Source organism: Calonectris borealis, chromosome 4, assembly GCF_964195595.1.
Source record: "Calonectris borealis chromosome 4, bCalBor7.hap1.2, whole genome shotgun sequence".
NCBI classification, from domain to species: Eukaryota; Metazoa; Chordata; class Aves; order Procellariiformes; family Procellariidae; genus Calonectris; species Calonectris borealis.
This window is the reverse complement of record NC_134315.1, coordinates 59,750,513-59,769,382: the sequence shown is the minus strand read 5'-3', so window position 1 is coordinate 59,769,382 and position 18,870 is coordinate 59,750,513. Positions and strand designations below refer to the sequence as shown.

General features: G+C 57.6%; 1 protein-coding gene across 2 annotated transcripts; it reads left to right on the top strand.

Moving 5' to 3' along the window:
- The first annotated feature begins 336 nt into the window (after nt 1–336).
- PITX2 (paired like homeodomain 2) lies at nt 337–12,265 on the top strand. Of its 2 annotated transcripts, none has more exons than XM_075150607.1 (3): nt 337–382; nt 8,976–9,181; nt 10,955–12,265. In XM_075150607.1, exons 1-3 carry the CDS (start codon nt 337–339, stop codon nt 11,516–11,518), a joined length of 816 nt encoding a protein of 271 aa, XP_075006708.1. In that variant the 3' UTR covers nt 11,519–12,265. The 2 variants fall into 2 exon arrangements, with proteins under 2 accessions (XP_075006708.1, XP_075006709.1); XM_075150608.1 differs by lacking the exon at nt 337–382 and adding an exon at nt 7,871–8,188.
- The last annotated feature ends 6,605 nt before the right edge of the window (nt 12,266–18,870 follow it).

The window sequence follows — 18,870 nt, the reverse complement described above, 5'->3', positions numbered from 1 at the left end:
ACCCTAGGGACCGGGGTCGGGGTGTCTCGGGGCGGAGCACGGTCGCGAGGTTCGGGGATCCTCCTCCACGTCCCCAAACAACGAGGGGTGGAGGGAGGCCGAGCGGTCTGACGGGGTGGGAAACTGCCACGGGTTTTGCACCTACCCCGTGGCGTGACTCGGGTGGGACCCGAGGTTGAGGCGGGGAGAGGGGGTACTGTGCGGACATCGCTGGGGAAAGGTGGGGGTCCTGCGACGTGGCTGCCGGGCGGCCGGGTTTCTTTTTTGCATTTATTTTTCACTCCCGGATTACTGTTTTAAAACTCCGGCGCCTTCATCTTTTGCAGATAACGGGTAATGGAGTCCAACTGCCGCAAACTTGTCTCCGCCTGTGTTCAGCTAGGTAAGAGAAACCATCTCCCGCCGGGCCGGAGGCACAGCGGCCCCGCTGCAGTGCGGTGCGCGGGTGCGGAGCCAGGCGGGGCAGCCCCCGGGAAGCGGCGCCGCCTCCGCGGAGGGGTGCGCAGCAGCGGGCGCTGACCGCCTCTCTCCTGTCCCGTCCCGTCCCCCCGTGTCCCCGTCCCCAGGGGTGCAGGCCGCCGCCGTCGAGTGTCTTTTCTCCAAGGAGGCGGACATCAAAAAAGGGGAGCTCGGCGAGGCGCCGGAGGGCCGTAAGGAGCCCGCCGGCAGCAGGCTCTTCGGGCGGCCGCCCCCCGGCGCCAACGGTAAGCGGCGGCCCCCTCCGCGCCCTTCCGCGGCCGCGCTGCCGAGGCGGCGGGCGGCAGCTCCGCGCCGGGCCCGCCTGCGCGGCGCCAGGGCGCCCCCTGCTGCCCGCCGGCCGCGCAGCGCGGCGCCGCTTTGCGCCCGGGCGCCACTTGCGCCGGAAGATGCGCGGCCGCGGGGTAAGGGGAAGGGGGTGCGCGGGCACCCACAGGCTGCAGGCGCGCACTGACGCCCGCCGCCAGCGCGTCCCCCCCAAAAAGCATCGCTGTCAGCGCGCCTTTCAGATACCGGCGGCGTCGCTCTCATGTTGATTTTTATTTTCTATTTTTTGACACCCCCCCGCCCGTAAACAGGCCGCCAGCCCTCTCCGCCCCCCCGAGGCAGGCACCCCCGCAGCGCCCCGTCTGCAGGCAGAGCCGGCTCCTGCCTGCTCTTACCCTGCCCGTTTCAGGGGTTCTGGTAGCAAGCCCGAGGGCTGATAAAGAAAAACAGCAATGCAAACATATTACAAAGAAGAAAACAAGCGCTCTGTATTTCGAGAGACTGTTTAATCCAAGATAAACGTAATTTTGTTTAAATAAAATATATTAACCTGAATTAATAATACAGGAAACTAGAGTGAATTAATAATGCACGTATTCCTGGTCTCGTGGTTAAACACTTCCTTGTAAGAATACTGTATTAACCCTGTTTGGCCAAACAGCTCGCTATTTCTCAAATAACATCCAGTGATCTCAGGAGGAGCCACGTCCCCTTCCCAAGTCCACCCTCCCCCGGAGACTTTAAGCAGGATTTGCTAGCTGGACATCAAAACCCCTAGAAGAAGAAACGCTTAGGCTAAAGGAAGGTTAGCGGGCAAAATCCGGGGTAATTCCAAACGCGAAGGTATTACGAGCCGATAATTTTTAATCCCGGAAACATACATGATATTAAATTGTGCACAATTGGCTTTACCAAGGTCTGGCACTTTTTCCCTCCGCCAGTAATAAGTGTTAAATAATGTGGAAAGGAAGGGTGACATTGCTTTATATATGGTTTGCAAATAAGAAAGGCCTTTTTACGCTCCCCTGCCTTTTCCTCCCGATGAACAGGTGGTCTTAATCAAAGCCCTTAGCACGATCTAATGGGAAAGTGGGGACCTTTCTGATATAATAAATTTATGAGCCCTTCCACGCCAGCTTTATTCGACTAAGTATTTATAAAAGTAATATCCACATATGCTCCCTGACACGGTAACTTTTACTTCCTCTGCCGAGAAACAAATGGTTATTTTCTTAACCATCAATTATGAACCCGGATTATTGTAGTACACGCAAAATTTCCTGCCTCGTCACCGTATCAGCCAGTCTGGTTTTTACCCGTCGGGCTACAGGGGAAATTGCTATCTAAACACCTTTAATGCCATTGATTAAAATATAAGTCTCAGCCGAAGAAGCAACGCGGAGTTGCCTGACCATTAAAAACTTCCCATTTACGGGGAAAGGAAGCGCGGAACGACCGCGGATGCGGATATATCCCTGCAGATGATGTGCGGGTATATCCCTGCAGATGTGGGGATGAACCCCGTGTGCAGCCCCAGACCGTATCTCTGTGCGACGGATAATGGCAAGTCCCGAGACGCCCCGAGCTGCTCGGGCGACTCGCTGCAAATCGTAGAAATCACGGGGCGGGGGGGCGTTCTCGTGATTCGGGCGGGTTTTGTTGGGTCTTGGCTTTGATTTGCTTTTAATCGCGCCGTGCTCCTTGATTTTTGTCTTGCCTGACTGTCAGGACGTCGTGCTTTATGGGATTCACCTCCCAAAAAGTCTGGTCCTTGGGGCGGGCTGGGTGAGAGGCGGGGAAGCGGGTCAGGGGTTTTGGGGGACCCCCTCTGTCATAGTTCAGTTTCAGAAATTACGAGGGCGGTCAGGTAATTTCGCGAGTTAGGCACCATCGGTGGGCACAAGGAGAATAGTCGTTAGCTAGCAGCATTGGTAATAACAGTAAAAAATACGAATGTTTGGTCAAATCGATGTTCCTGTGAAAGGAGGAAACGAAATTCAGCAGGAGACCCTCCAAAACGACACAGGCGCGCTGGGTTCCCGCGGGGAAGGGGCTGCGGGGATGGAGGGTTATTCCAGAAGAAACGGGTCCGTGGCCACGCTGGGGAAAGGAAAATGGGAAAGTATAAAACTATTATTGCAGCCTGGAGTGTCAAACGCAGCCCGGCGGGTGTCATGTTTACCCAGAGAGACGGGAAAATCGCTGCTGGGTGACCAGTCCCACAAAATTAGGAAAACTTCAGCACACGCTTCGACAGCCCCACAGCACGCGTAAATGGTTGCTTGTGGTTTTATTCGAATAATTTTAATGCAGGGCGGGAGGATGCTTAAACTATTTGTGTGTGTGTAAGTATATAGATAAATATAACCTGTACAGTTTGTTAGCAGTGTGAATTCCACTTAAGGAATCCTTTCCTGTAATCGATAATCTGGGTGTTGCTGAAACAGCAGCCTCCAACATAAAACGTTGAAATTACATTCCGCCTTATATCATCATTCAGCATCACAAATTGATTGTTTCAACTCTTAAAAAAATATATTTTTTATATATACTTTTTTTTTCCTTTGGTCTGAATATTCCGTAACTTCACATCTCTTTGTCAAAAACAAAAAACCCAACGCAGATTCAGCTTTCCGTCCAGATCAGCTGCAGACCCGGCAGCGTGCAAAGCCAAGGTCCCCGGTGCCGCCTTTGAGCCCCGGGACGAGGCGCGCGTGCAGCCTCCGCCCCCGCGGGAGGGAGCGGGCGCGGGGGGGCCGAGGCGGAGCCGGAGCGGGGCCGCCAGGCAGGGCTTGGCGGCCCCCTCCCCGCCACATAACGTGGCCAAATTTGTCCCCGGAGTTGTGACCCGAGCGGTGGGGCCGAGGTCTCCCCTGGCCGGGGCGGAGGCGCTCCACCGGTGCGCTGCCCCTGCGCGGCGCCGGGGAAGCTGCGCTGCCCTTCCCGCAGCCCCCGCCAAGCGCAAGTTAAAAGTTATCTATTGGGCTTCGGATATATAATTCTCCCTCCCCCCCCCCCCGCCCCGGACGTCTTCTGAGAATAATATATGCAGCAGTTGTTAGCCTCACTCCAGGGAAAACTAAATGTATAACGAAAGCTTATTCGTGAGTAGGAATATACTAACGGAACAATCTGATGTCTTCTTAATCCTATGTAAAAAGCTCTGTAGTCTTCCTAATATTGACTGAATGGGTAATTAATGGCTCTTCATCGAGGAGAATACCCGGTAATCCGAGATAGGCGAAAGACAACAAGCCAAAGGTAAAAGACAACAGGACTAGCTGGAGACTCTACATAAGAACCAATTTATCCATTTAGGAGAGTATTACGCCTAGAAACAACGATCCCGTAAGGAGATAAAGGAAAAGTGGGAAAATAAATACCCGCAGTAGGTCTGGCCGCCCCCGGCACCCCCAGCCGAGCCGCTCAGCTCCCGGCCCCGCTCCCGGCCCCGCTCCCGGCCCGCCCACCTCCCGCACCGGGGCCAGCACCGGGGATCCCGGGCGCCGGCGGGAGCGGGGGTCCGAAAAGCACCCTCGGGCAAAAAAAAAATACGAAATTAAAAAGGAAATGCAGAAGGTGGAGCGGGGTGGGGAACAACCCCAAATCCTCATTTTTCGCGGCCAGTGGATGCCCACCAGCCCTGCAGCGCCGGGCGAGAGGGGAAGGGAGGAATTCCCCCAAACAGTTTTTTTGGAGGTGGCAGCCCCGCGCAGCAGGCGCGGACAGTCTGTACGCGATTGAGCCGGCAGAGGCGGCTTCGCGGCCAGGACCCCAACCCGAAAGGGGATGGGAGCTTCCAGCAGGAAAAAAAAAAAAAGGAAGAAAAATTAAAAAACACTTTTGACATTTTAATTGAAACCTTTACCGCTAATATATTACTTGGGTGACTACAATTAGGTTGTTTTTCGGTTGGCTGACAGCTTTTAAAATACTATTTCACTCGGGAAATAAAAGCTTCATCTCAGATTATAGGTGGGTATTTTTGGATTTACGTGATTTATGGTCACCATGACAACTAATGCTGCGTGGTAGCTCCCCTCCTGCCCAGGGTGGGGGAGTTTTAATCAAAGGCATGTAAGGAAATGCCGGCACCCTCTCCCTTTGGGCTGCCGGGGCCCGGGCCCGTGCTGTGCACCGCTTTTGGGAACGCGGGGACGGCCGGAGGGTCTGTCCCGGCTGGGGCTGGGGGACGCGGGGCTGGCGCTGGGGAAGGTGTGGGAGAGCGGCGCGGTGGCCGGGCCCTACTCCTCCTCTCCTCTTCCCGGGTGGAGCGGGCCGGGACCCGCCTGCCCCCGCCGAGTGTCCCGGGACAGAGAGGGCCGCGGCGGGGCGGGCACCGGCGCTGCACCCTGCAAGCGCATAAAGCGCGTAAAAAGCGCTCTACGCCGCGCAGCCCGGAGAGACTTTTCGTTTCGAGTCGCGGCGGAAGAAGCCAGCATTTCCCCAAACTAACTAAAAATAAATGAATGTAAAACAAGAAAACGAAAGGGGGCAAAAGGGCTCATCTTCGAGCGGGCTGCATTGCCCCGTTGAAAAAGAAACGGGGAGGGGGGGATACCTCCGTATCCTCTCTCCCTCCGGCTCCCCCTCCCCAGGGTTTTGCAGGCTGGTTACAAGCCCGACGTGGGGGCTGGAGAAGGGCAGCATTCCCTCCCAGTGCCCCTCGCAGTGAGGCCGAGGCCGCTCCCGCTTGCCGGGGCCGGGGCAGCGGTAGCTCCGCGGCCTTGGCGCGATCCCGTCGTGGGGAAAGGCTTGCGGGGGGAGGGATTTCTGGGTGCAGGACCACGGAGGTAGCCAGAGGTTAAGAAGAAACGGGGATATGATTGGTAAACAAATTGTGCAGAATGGAGCTGGATTCATATTGACTTAGTTATAGGTCATCTGCTGCCGGTGCAAAGGGAGGAAATATTTACTTTACACATATACTTTATGATCTTGGGGGAATTAGAGGAAATTCAATAAGAAAACGGCTAGAATCATTTTAAACCCCCTATTTAAAAGACTTAAGCAAATTAGAGTCTTATCAGATTAAAATCCACTACAAATGTAAGAGCATTGTCTCCGTCGAAACGCTGTGGGGTCTGAGGAAAGAGATTCTTTGCCAAATCTCAGGGATAAAAACACGTCATTTAAACACCAGATAATGAGCAGAATGTAAATTAATTTAACCTTCTTTACTAACAGGCTGCGAAAGTAATATGTATAATTTAGCGATAAGTAAGATTGCGAGGGATGATACGTATCTCGAACGAGCATCAGCGACTAAGAAGGAGCATTGCGGGGGTGGTGGGGGGGGAAGCAACGGGATACAGAAAAGTTTGGGCGCTGGGATGTGGGTGTGGAGGGCCACATCAAGGGGAAGCTTTCGGAAACTTTTCGATGCCCGTGACTGTGCAGAGGAATTGAAGATAGAGGCTCAACCTGCGTTTTCCGCGCCTGGGCTCCCTCGGGCTCCCCATCCCTAACAGGGCCGCAGCTCCCCGGGGGCAGTGCCGGCTCTTCGGGGGCAGGGCTCGGGGACAGGCTCCTCTGCCCCGGGAGACCCTGTCCGACACGGGAGGGCAACCTCCCCCCCGGTTAGACCCGCTGGAAACAGCCCCGCTCCTCCTTCCTCCTGCGAGACCCGGGTCCACAGCAGCCTCGCCCCCGCGCTATAAGCGGGTCCGTGAGCGGGGACCCTCGACTGCCGCTGCCCGGGGCCGAGGGGTCAAATCCTGCCCCCCCAAACCTCGGAAGGGGGTTGGTGTGGAGGCCGTGTGTGAGAAATTGGTGTGCCGGCGCCCGGCCCGCTGCGGGGCTTGGCCAAACTCTGCAAACGGTTTTCGTAGGCGCGGGTCCGGGGGCTGCCCTGAGCGCCGCGCCGGGACGCGGGACGGTCCCTGCGGGTTCCCGCCGAGAGGGGGGAACGATCCCTGCAGGTAACTCCGCGAATAAGGTGTAAAACCGGGGTGGAAAAGCCTCCTTGGGGGCTCGCTGTTCGGAACCCGGCTGCAAAGAGGGGATGGGAGTGACAGTGCCAGCCAGAGGATTTTCCCCCCGTTTTCTCCGCCTCCGGTGCAGGCAGAGGGAAACAAGGCAGCCGGCGAGCGCGGGGATTACAAGTGCCCAGGGGCTGGGATGTGCGCGCTCTTCCTTACTCCTTTGAGTGTGATCTGAGGCTTCCCGTGCCGCAGCGGGGTGGTTATTGCTGTCGCTGCTGTTTAGTTGTCGCTGTTGGAGCTGTTGCCGCTACTATTGCTGTTACCAGTCAAAGACCTGTCGCCTCACCGGCCGCCCACCCCTCCCTTTTGTTTCCCCCCCGCCTCCGTAACGAGGGAATCGGGCCTGGGGCTTCCTCGCTTTCTTCCTCCTTGCTGCCGCGCCTCTGTCAGTGCCGAGCTCTCCGCTCCCCACCCCCGCAGGTCCGCCAGTGCGGAAGGCCGCGCGGAGGGGCGCGGAGCGGAGCGGGCGTGTCCGGAGCCGCCCCGACGGGGCGCCCCAGTGGGCCGGCCGGCGGAGGCCGAGCTCCCCGGGCGCGGGTACCACCCGCGGGCGGAAAACGCGAGGCTTCGGGGGGCGGGCGCGCCCGCTGCCGGGAGAGTGCGGGGGGCGGCCGGGGCCGCGCAGGGCTGTGCGGGCGGGGCGGGGCGGGGCGCGGGGCGGGGCGCAGCGGGCGGCGGAGGGGCGGGGCGGGGGCGGGGCGGGGCGGGGGCGGGTGACGTGCCGGCGCGGGGAAGGCCGCCGCCGGTTTAAGATGTCAGGCCAAGAGGGAAGCGGCTGAGCTGATGCGGTGCGGGGCCGGCCGCGGCGCGGCGCGGGTCCATGCGCGGGCAGCGGAGAGGAGCGCCCCGCGGAGCGCCGCCGCGCCTCGCCGCCCCCGCCCCGCGGAGCCCCGCGGCGGGCCGGGGGCCGCCGGCCGGGGAGCAGCCGTGTCGCCGTGACGGCTCTTGCAGGACCGGACTCGCCCGCTCGCCTGTCGCCGCCGCACCCCCCCCGGGCGGCGGGGGCTTCTGGGCTCGCCGTGCCGCCCGGGCGCTAGACGAGCGCCGCCCGCCCGCCCCGACGCGGCTCCCCGCCCAGCAGCCCTGACCCCCCGGAGCCGCGGGGCCGCTCCGCGCCCGCGGAGGGGGCGCCGCGTCGACCCTCCTACACGTACCGATACCTACAGACACACGCACACCTTCTCCTATCGACCCCCCAGGCGCGCACGTAGACTTTGGCGTCCTTTTGCCGATGAACTGCATGAAGGACCCGTTAAGCCTGGAGCGCCTGGGAGCCGGGAATAAGCTGTGCTCCTCCTCACCTTCCTCCTCCTCCTCTTCATCATCTTGCCACCACCACCAGCCCGCGCTGGCCATGGCGACGGCGCTGGCGCCGGGGCAGGCGCGCTCCTCCCTGGAGTCCGCCAAGCACCGGCTGGAGGTGCACACCATCTCCGACACCTCCAGCCCCGAGGCCGCAGGTAAGAGAGGGCGAGCGGCAGGGACCCCCGCCCGCCGGGCGCCCCGCTGCCCTGCCCCGGCCCGGCCGACGGCCCCGGCAGCCCCGCGGCCCGCGATGCGCTGCCGCCCCTCTGCCCGGGAGCGTCTCGCACCCGAGCCGAGACCCGTTTCGTGGTTTTTTTGCGTGCGGTGTCTGTGTGCCGGCGTATAGAAAGCTGATGATATATGTAAGGATAGGCGAATGGCATGTACGGCGGTGGGCGAATAACATGTTCACCGGTGGGCGAGTTATATGGATACAGATGGGCGAATAACATGGATACAGGTCGACAAATAATATGGGTTTAGACAGACAAATATGGGTATGGATAGGCGAATGATGTGGATACAGATGAGCGAATAATTCCGATACAGGCAGGGGAATAGCACGATACAGGCAGGCGAATAATATGGGTATAGACAGGCAAGTGATACGGATTACATGTATACGGATAGGCGAACAACTTGCATATATCGATAGGCGAACAACTTGCATACGGACAGGCGGAGAGGCGGCTCCGTCCCGCTCCCTCGGCGATGGCTGTTCCTCCGGGAAGAGCCCACCCGTAGGTGCCCGCGGGGCGCGGAGGGGCCGCGGCGGCGGGAGGCCGGGCGAGTTAATCATTACACCGCCGAGCCGCGTTCGGGGCAGTCCGCGGGATCCGGCAGCGCTGGGGACAAGCCCTTCCCCAGCCGCTGGAGAGAAGGCTTCGGAGGCTGAGGCGCCCTCGTTTTCCGCCTTGTTGTTTTTTGTTTCCCCCCTTACAGAGAAAGATAAGAGCCAGCAGAGCAAGAACGAGGATGCGGGGCCCGAGGACCCCTCCAAGAAGAAGAGGCAGCGGCGGCAGCGGACTCACTTCACCAGTCAGCAGCTGCAGGAGCTGGAGGCCACCTTCCAGCGGAATCGCTACCCGGACATGTCCACCCGGGAGGAGATCGCCGTCTGGACCAACCTCACCGAGGCCAGGGTTAGGGTAAGTCCCGACACGACACCCCGGCTCCGAGCAGCGGGGGTCGGGGGCGGGGGGGGGGGGAAGGGGAGGAGGGCTGAAATGTTTGCAGCTGCTTTCGATTTCGGTTTGTATGCAAACTTCAGAGCCTTCGCACAAAAGCAGGGCAGAGCAGGACTTTTCTGTCAAAGCGAGATAGATTGGGATCTCTCTCTCTCTCTCCGGAATATGGTTTGCTGCACGTTTCGCCCTCACCGTGCAATGCGTCCTGCTCCTTTTGATCGAAACGCTAATGAAAACATTAGCCAAGAAAGCAACTTGGAACAGGCTGCAACCTGCGCTGCCTCTAATGAGAAAAAGATGTAAAATACACAAGGGCTTTAACTTCACTCCGAGGCACTCCCGACGTGCCCTTCCTTGCATTTTCTCTTTCTTTTGGTTTCACAATTCGACGAGCGTCTCTCTCCGCCCTTTCCCCCCTCTGAGATTTATGGGACCATCACGGCGCTGCAGAGATACCGAGGCCGGATCCTGCTCGCGTGCAAACGCCGCGCTGGGGGAAAAAAACACCAAAAAAAGCCCCCCAAACGGGCCGAAACCCCAGATTTTCGGAAATCCCACATAAATCCTCTCCCCGCGGTCGCTTGAGGAAAGGGAGGCAGTGAGAACCGGGGGCAGCAGCGAGCGGGGCCGGCTCTCCACCCCGGGCGGACGGTGTGCGGGGCCGGGGCAGCCCCGCGGCGGGGAGCGGCGCCCGGCCGGGCTGGTGCGTCGCCGGAGCACGAAGCGGTGTCGGTCGCGGCGCGGCCTTTGCGGGGGGTTTTGGTTTCGGGCGGCGCGGTGCCGCCAGACGGGGCCCGTCCCCGTGGTGTCCGGACGGCCCCTGCCTGGCTCGGCCGGGGGGGTCCTGCAAACACCCCGGGGCGGCTCCAATACACACGGTGAGGCTGCTGCTGGCGGCTGCCCGACGGGTCAGGCACCCAGATGTGGATTGGGAAAGGGCACGTTTTCCCCATTGTCTGCCGGGAGGGTCCCTTAGATCTCATTTAGCACGTTGTTAAATGGCGATTTTTTTCTTCTTTCCTCCCCCCCCCCTTTTTTTTCGCCAAAGAGCAGTCGAACAAGTTTGTTTAGAAAGTGGTTTTCGGCTCTGGAAGCTTTCGCGCAGGAGGAACTTGTAGCTTTAACAAACTGAAGCAAGGATTTATTAGTTGCTGGCTTCCCCCTCCTTCCCCGTAATAGGAAACATCGCCTTAAAATTCCGCGGGTTTCCAGGCGTTTTTGCCCTCGCTTTTGCGCTTTTGTATTTCCCCTGGATGGCTCCAGTGCGGAATAAGCCAAGGAAGGATGGGAAGAAAAGAGAGACAAACGAAGGAAAAAAAAAACAGAGAAGAAGGAAGCGTTGGCCTCTGTGGCGCGAATTAGAGCATCGCAAATTATGCCGGGGGAGGGTGGGGGGGGGCGAGGGGGGGAATGGCGCGGCCACGGATCTGTCTTGCTAAACCCCAGCGGCACCGGGGCCCGGGGGATGCTCGGCGGCCCCGGCAGCACATCGCTGCCCCGGCCCAGCGCCGGGCTCCGTAGAGGAGGGGGCGAACCTATGTGTGTGTATATATATCTCTATATGTAGTACGTACACTTTTTGTTTGTGTGTATATATGTATATACGTATATACGGACACGCTCGGCTGTTGCCCCGAGATCTTGCGAAGGGCTGCGGTGGTGGTGGTGGTTCCTGACTAACTCGCGTCTCGCATCTCCCCTCCTCCCTCCCTCCCTCTCCCCCCGTTTCCAAAGGTTTGGTTCAAGAACCGCAGAGCCAAATGGAGAAAGAGAGAAAGGAACCAGCAAGCCGAGCTTTGCAAAAACGGCTTCGGTCCACAGTTTAACGGCCTCATGCAGCCCTACGATGACATGTACCCCGGCTACTCGTACAACAACTGGGCAGCCAAGGGCCTGACCTCCGCTTCCCTCTCCACCAAAAGCTTTCCTTTCTTCAACTCCATGAATGTCAACCCTCTGTCTTCTCAGAGCATGTTCTCCCCTCCAAACTCCATCTCCTCCATGAGTATGTCTTCAAGCATGGTACCCTCTGCAGTCACCGGGGTCCCCGGCTCCAGCCTCAACAGCCTGAATAACTTGAACAACTTGAGCAATCCCTCCCTGAATTCTGCAGTGCCAACGCCAGCCTGTCCTTATGCTCCTCCAACACCTCCGTATGTTTATAGGGACACATGTAACTCGAGCTTGGCGAGTCTGAGACTTAAAGCCAAGCAGCACTCCAGTTTTGGCTATGCCAGTGTGCAGAACCCCGCTTCCAACCTGAGCGCTTGCCAGTACGCGGTGGACAGACCCGTGTGAGACACCCAAGTAGGAAACACTGCATGGGAATCCCTCCCCATTTCCCGCGGAGACTGAGAATTACACTAGAAAGTAATGGGCACTAGAGAGAAAGAGAAAGGAGGAAAAATCAGACAGAGAGAGAGGAAGAGAGAGAGAGAGAGAGAGAGGAAAAAAAAGAGGAAACCACTGAAATAAGATAGTTCCTTTGTTTTCAAAGGACCTCCTACACATTCTGAGATCTTTCTTTCACTAAGAGTATTTCAACAGTTACAAGGACATATATATATATATATATGGACAAATGTTTGACTGGATATGATATGACATTTTAATGTTACTATAAGCTTGTTATTTTTTAAGTTTAGCATTGTTAACATAAAAATGACTGAAAGGATGTATATATATCGAAATGTCAAATTAATTTTATAAAAGCAGTTGTTAGTAATATCACAACAGTGTTTTTAAAAGGTTAGGCTTTAAAATAAAGCATGTTACACAGAAGCGATTAGGGTTTTTTCGCTTGCGAGCAAGGGAATGTATATACTAAATGCGACACTGTATGTTTCTAACATATAATTATTAAAAAAAAAACATTGTGTGAATATCAGTTTTAGAATAGTACCTCTGGTGGATGCAATGATGTTTCTGATATTGCAATGTAAAACATGCCCTGTGTATAACATTTCGTACAATATTATTGTTTTACTTTTCAGCAAACATGAAAAAATGTGTTTTATTTCATGGGAGTAAAATATACAGCATACAGTTTTGTCTGGATTTTTATTTACTGAGCCAAGCTGCGCACCGGTAACTGGTCTGCAGTGATTGACTGATCGTTGACACTGGATCTCGTTCTCTGGAAACACAGGGCAGTACTTTTTATTGCAATACAAATAAACGCTGGCTTTTTTTTTCACGTAAAAAAAAAAAATCCCTTACGCTAACGTTGCATGCCAGAGAAACGCGGGGCTTGGACATGCTGCCTTCCGTGCAGCAGGATCCCTTTATTCCCCCGCACAGCCCCGAGAAAATGGATTATTTGACATCGTTGGCCTCGAGAATTACCAGCCACAAAGTTGCTGTATCTCGAGCATAAATTTCTCCCGCTGTGAAGGAAGCTTTTATTACATTAAAGAAGAGGGGGTGGGGGTGGGGGGAAAAAGGAAAAGAAAAGCCAGTTTGCAAACAAACTGCTCCTGTTCAAAATAAGCTGTCCCCTTTGCCGCCCCTTGCGCTCACCTTCTCCCTTCAGCGGGGAGATCCTTCATGTAATATTACATTTCTATTTCCAAATCCCCCTTTCAGACATGAAGAGAAACAAAGAGCAGCCCAAATAACCGCAACCCCGCGGAGCGCGGGGGTTGAGAGGTTAGCCCCGAGTTTCCTGTGACTCCGTGCTGCAACACGTCGTTGAAGGGAAAGGTCGTGCTCTCGTGTGTTTTGTTTTAAATAATATCGACCCATTCATTCTCAACCTGCTTGTTCGTGAAATTATACAGGATTATAACTTTGCCATCGCTGGACAATTGAAACAAATCAAGATGAATTGCTGCTCGGCCCTCCCATCGGCTCACACACCCCGGGCGGGCAAGGAGGGGCTGGCGCGGGGGGGTGCGGCGGCAGGACCCGGCGGGAATATCGATATACGAAGAAATTCCGCAGGCGCGTAAACTGGCGAGGCGCGCAGGGGACGGCGGGGGGGGGGGGGAACTCACTGCAGTGGGGGCGAACTTGTCCTTTGCGCGCTCCTTACGCGCTTTTGTGAGGCCGGAGGAGGGCGAGGGCTCCGCGAGCGCGCAGCTTGCGTGCTCGCGGAGCCCTCGCCCACCCCCGGGCTCCCCCGGCAGCCGGGCGGACACTGCGGAGGGGGGGTCCTCCCCCCCAGCTGTTAGGCGGGGAGAGGAGCAGAGAAGAGGGAGAGAGGGGAGAGGTCAGCGCCCTGCGCTTTCCCACGGGGAAAACTCTTCCCCCACCCGCAAGTGGAGTTTCCTCCCGTGTTCCCATTTGCGGAATGGGCAGACCCCAGCCCCGACTTTTTCTTTCCCCTCATTTTTCTTTTCTTTTTTTATCATCTAATTTTCATTTTCTTTTTTTTTCTCTCTTGTTTTTTGTTTTTCTTTTTTTTTTTTTTAACCGGTTTTTCTGTTTTCTTTTCCGCTGTGTGTTGTGGCCAGGGGGTCGGTGGAGCGAAAAAGCCTCCGTCCCTGGGGCGGGGGGGAGGCGGGCGGCCCCCCCGCCCCCCGGCGTGCCCGGCCTCGCCGCCGCCCCGACCCAACGCCGCTCCCCTCGGTTTTTCCGCACCGTGTCAACACCTCACCCGGGTGAGTGCCAGGGGCTTCCAAAAATGTCCCCTTCCTTCTCCTCCTCTCCTCTTCCTCGCTGGGCTGCGCGCGGAAGGTCTGGGGGCGACGCCGGCGAGGGGCTGGCAGCCCGGGAGCCCCCCTCGGGGGCCGGGGAAGCCGGAGAAATGCGGGTGCTTTTCTGCTCAAACCCTCCCGGCGGGACGGGCTTGGAAATTAGCGAGCGGATCGCTGTGGGTATCGGCACGGTATTTTACACGCTCTTTTCGGCTCTCGTTTCTTCTCGGTGGCATTGGTTATTTATAGTCCTCTCTTTTATATATATATAAAAAATGCCCGTGTATATATTTAGAATATGTGTGTGCGTGGAGAAAGAATATATTTATAATATATAGTATACGTATATACGTTTAGAAGAATAATATATACTGTTTCCGGACCAAAAAAATATTGGATCAGAGTTTTCCACTCTACTGTGTAATGGCTCAAACGATGAAAAATCAACGTGACCGCTCAGAGAGGACATAAATCACTCCGAGTGTAATCTGAATTTCTCTTTCTCCCCCTAGCTGAAGCCTTGAGGGTCATCATTTTTCTGCGCCACTTGACCAAAGATATAATGTTTTGATTAGGTCGTAAATCAAAATCTTGGGTCGTGTTTTTTCTTTTTCTGGGTTTTGTGTGGTTTTTTTTTTTTTTTCCCCCGGGGGCTTTCCTTCCCCTTATCGGCGGTGGCAGTGTGGACCTGGAACAATGGAGGCCGTGGGGGGGGGGGAAGCCACAACGAAACGGGGAATTTGCAAAATATCTGTTTGGAGAAGCGCGGTGGGGAGAGGGGTTAAACAACGGGCTCGCACCCCCCCCGGCCCCCCAGACCCTCGGCAAGGCCGCTCCGGGCCGCCTGCTGCGCGGCCCCCCGCGCCGGGCGTGCGAACGGGCAGCGCCGTCTGCCTCCCAATCCACATCCCAATCCACATCCCAATCCACATCCCAATCTACAGCCCCGCCGGCCCCGGCTCCCCGCGCAGCCCCCGCCGCCCCCCGCGGCTGCGGCCGCGGGCGCGGAGCGGCGCCGGGAGCGCGCCCCTTCCAGCCGGGGGGCGCGGGGTCCCTCGGCGCCCCGGGGCGGCCTCTCCCCGCCGGCCACCGCCCCGGGGCCGCCTCCCGGCTCGGCTCCGCTCTTTTGTTCCCGGACGATGCCTTCCCGCACTTTGAACCCCGGCGGCGTGCGCAGGGCCTGGCAGTCGGATCGGCGCGCCTGCAGAGGTCAAAATTAAACGTAAATATCGATATGTCTCCTTTGGGTTCTTTTCTGTGCGCTTCCCGCTGTCCTCTCGTTGCACTGTTTTTACGTACGCGTACGCTCATCCGCGTGTTCCTTCCTAAAACAGCTAGATACCCATCTGTACATACCTGTACATTTGTTTGTACCTATAAAATAAAAGAACCTTTTTTTCCCTTACGAGATTGATTAGCATTTTTGGAGGGAAATAACTTCCTTGGGAAAATAGCTGACATCTGAGCCCGGGGAAGTTTTTCCAAAGAGCCGTTGTGCCGCGTTGCGGGGCGCGGGGCAGGTTTGCAGCCCGCGGTCCCCTGCGGCCACCGCCGGCCGGGCGGGCAGCGCTTCGCGGGCGCGGAGGGGGCTGCGGAGCGGGGTGGGGGGTCGCACAGCCCAGTTCAAGCCAATACCTGCGCGTTTTCGGGGCATGCAGTTTACCTTGCTAAATGCCTGCTCTGGAACGCGTGTTATACATGTGTATGCCTGAAAATTATGCACCCTGTAGACCGTAACAGTCAATAATCCAGGAACTAGGAAGGATTTACACCTTCGGTGCTCTGTACAATGCCGGACTAATTGATTGCTAAACCTTAAGTTTTCTAAATGCGAGCCTTTTTTGGAATTAATTTCTCCAGTCGCCTGCATCTTCTCCTCAGAGAGGAAAAGAGAGGAAATTTTTAAAAAATTGCAAATTTTCAGCGGCGAGGTCTTTTTTTCGTTTGTTGTTTTTTTTTTTTAAAAAAGGCGTTTGAGGCCGCTTTTCGCGAGCTCGGCCCCCGCTTGTGCCGGGCAGAGCCGCGGGGCTGGAGCGGGCAGAGCCTAGCCGGTGCTCCGCGCCCCTGCGCGGGGGCGCAGGGAGCTCCTCGCTGCCCGCCCGGCCAGCCAGGGCTTTGCCGGTGCCGGACGAATTTCCCCCGGTCGGTCTGTGGTTTCGGGGGCGAGGAGGGCTTGTTTGCTCGCTTTCTGCCTTGCGACTGCGACCACCCCCCGCCTGCCCCGAAGGCGGAGGGCTGGGACGGGGGCGCGGGGGGCAGCGCGGGCCGCTCCCGCCGCCGCGGAGCCGGCGGGGGAGAGCAAACGCTGCCGTCGCCAAAGCGGGAACCGCGCCGGCCCTGCCTGCTCGGAGGGCGGGCTTGTGCCTGCCCAGGGGGGCCACCGGCCCGGCCCCGGCCCCGCCACCCCGCTCGGCCGCCGCCGGCCCTTGCCCGGCACCTCCTGCGGCGCAGCCCGGCGATGGCAGCGTGCGAGCGGGGGCCTCACGGACTTCAGCCCCACGGGAGGAAGGTAGCGTGACCGAGGTGGGGACAGGTCACCTCCCACGCATCGCCTCGGGAAGAGCCCGGGCCTGACCCCACGCGGGGAGCGGGCTGCCGGGCCGCTCGGGCAGGTAAAGCCCTGCGCGGCTGCGGCTCTGCCAAGCGAAGTCCCCGGGGCCTCTGGGCTGAGCCGGTCCCAGCCCCGCGGGAGAGCGGCGCGATGTGCGCGGCTGGAGCCCGCCGTCCGGAGCGGAGGCTGGACGCGACTGACCGCCAGCCCAAAACCGGGAGAAAGAAAAAAAACAAAAAGAAAAAAAAGAAAGAAAAAAAGCCACAAAGCCCCCAGCAGCCCACCCGGGAACAGGAGCCCGCGGGTGCCTCGCTCCGGCAGTGAGGAAAAGCCGGGAGCCCTTCGGCCTCAGCCCCCTGCCCGGACGGCGAGGCACAGCGCTGAGGAAGGGGCCGGGTGAGCCCTGTGCCTTGTGCGTGTGTGCAAGTGTGCCTCCGTGTGCGTGTGCGCAAGTGTGCCTCCGTGTGCGTGTGCGTGTGTGCAAGTGTGAGTGTGGGAGGGACCCGTCTCCGGCCCAGCGGGGCTCCCCACCGAGCCGGGGTGCCGCGGGGAAGAGGCTCAGATTTACGTCCGCATATATATACACACACGTATATATATACACACACGTATGTATTACACATACATATACATATACGTATATATATGCACGCACAGACGCATAGAGTGCTGTGCTCTGTAGCCGCTGCCCGCAGATGAGAGGGATGCTCCGGCGGCTGGACCCCCGCACGGCCGCGCAGGGGCTGGCCACGCACAAACCGCATCGGTGAATCGGAGCGGGGGCGTGATCGCCTTCCACTCTCTCCTTCCGTTTGACATTTTTTAAGGGTTTTCCCCCCACCTCCTCCGCTGCCAAGCCGCAGCCCGTCGCCTCCCCGGGGGCTGCGGAGCCGCTGGGCGCTGCGGGGTCGGGCGCGGAGCCGGGCCAGCCCCCGCGACGGCCACAGCCCCTTCCCCGGCCGCGGGCTTGTGCCCACCGCCAAGCCCGGCCCGCGTTGAACATTAACCGGCTGGAGCGGCCCCGCGGTGTAACACGCTGCGTATCAAAATGAATCATCTCCCGTTGTAGTAAAACGTCCTGTAAAGTCCACCTATAAATCTCGGTATGCACTTAGTGCTCTCGGCTTCACGTCTTACCGTTGCCACGGAGTATTTGCCATCCCCTCCTCTCCCCTCTTCCCCCTCCCCCGAAATCCCGCCGGCCGTCTGCCGTCCTAACCCCGGTCCCGCATGCCCCGGGGTGGGGTGCGGGCAGCCCGGGGGCGCTGGGGGCCGCCCCGCTCCCTCCAAACTGCGGGGAGGGAGAAAAACGAGCGGGACAGACACGGCCCTTAACCCTCAGGGCGGCGGGAGCCCCCTCCCCCCGGAGCCAGCTAAGGTGGGGCGGCTCACAGATGTCCCTGTCGCTCCCGCCCTCCGAGAGGGACTGTGCCTCTGCCTGTGTGATAAGAAGAGATACTCGTATATAGCAGCAAGGTCCTATAAAACTCAGCAAGGCTCCCCCCTGTAAATTCGTTACGTATTTTTCTCCCGATTAAAGGGAAAAAAGGAAGAATATTTAATCTGAAGGGAGAGCAGTGCTGCGCGGCCTCGGTGGGTAGGCATGGGCAAGGATCAATGAGCATGCAGCAATCAATGCAGCCCACAGTTTAAATCCGCGACCGAGACTTATGCAATTGGAAAGGAACCCGAGGAGCAAGCCCCTGGCCTGCTGGGTGTGCATGTGGAGAAATGGCAGCACTCGGGAAAACACGAGGGTGGAGCCGGGCTCATCACTTGATGTATATATTTAGTGTGGTGGTAGTTCCACTGGCTCACGGGGGACTAGTTCCATGCTTAAAGTTATTCACATGCTTGAGTGATTTGCTGGATTGTGGCCATATGTAAAGCAATAAATATAAGTGGCTACTTCTGTGCAAATAAGAGATCCAGAGGTCTCACAAGTAATTTTCCAGCAGATCCAGACCTCATACTGTTAAGATAAAAGTGAAGAGAACTCTTTTCTCTCATTCAATTAAAAAAAAAAAAACACCAACAATTAAGGTCACTGGGATGATACAAGCATAAAGGAGCATAAAGCCTTTTCTTTATGAAAATCCTTGCCGGGCACTTTCAAGGCTGCATTATCTGGAGAGGAGCAGGAATCTACAAGCCCTGTACCTATGCAGTTGTTTTCAACCTCCCAAGCCACAAATTCTTGCACCCTCTTTGGTGGATGCAGAGCTAAGGAATGAAGCGATTTCTTGCCAGGCTGGAGGACGGCGTCTCGGTGTGAGAGTGGATCCCAGCCCGTTTGGTGCTCCTTTGAAGTCAGCAGAGCCTGAGCTGGCAGCGCTGAGTGCGAGGGGAGTTCCCAAGCAAGCAGAAACTCTCCCTATGAAGTTCGGGGCGGTTGAATTCCCATGATTTCTCCAGGGAAGGTCATGCGTGCTTCCCACTCCTCAGCTGGGATGGGAAGAGCA

Coding starts and splice junctions, on each gene's coding strand:
- PITX2 (XM_075150608.1), top strand. CDS start 7,960: ATGAACTGCATGAAGGACCCGTTAAGCCTGGAGCGCCTGGGAGCCGGG. Junction 8,189..8,975: donor CTCCAGCCCCGAGGCCGCAG/GTAAGAGAGGGC, acceptor CCCCCCTTACAG/AGAAAGATAAGAGCCAGCAG. Junction 9,182..10,954: donor TCACCGAGGCCAGGGTTAGG/GTAAGTCCCGAC, acceptor CCGTTTCCAAAG/GTTTGGTTCAAGAACCGCAG.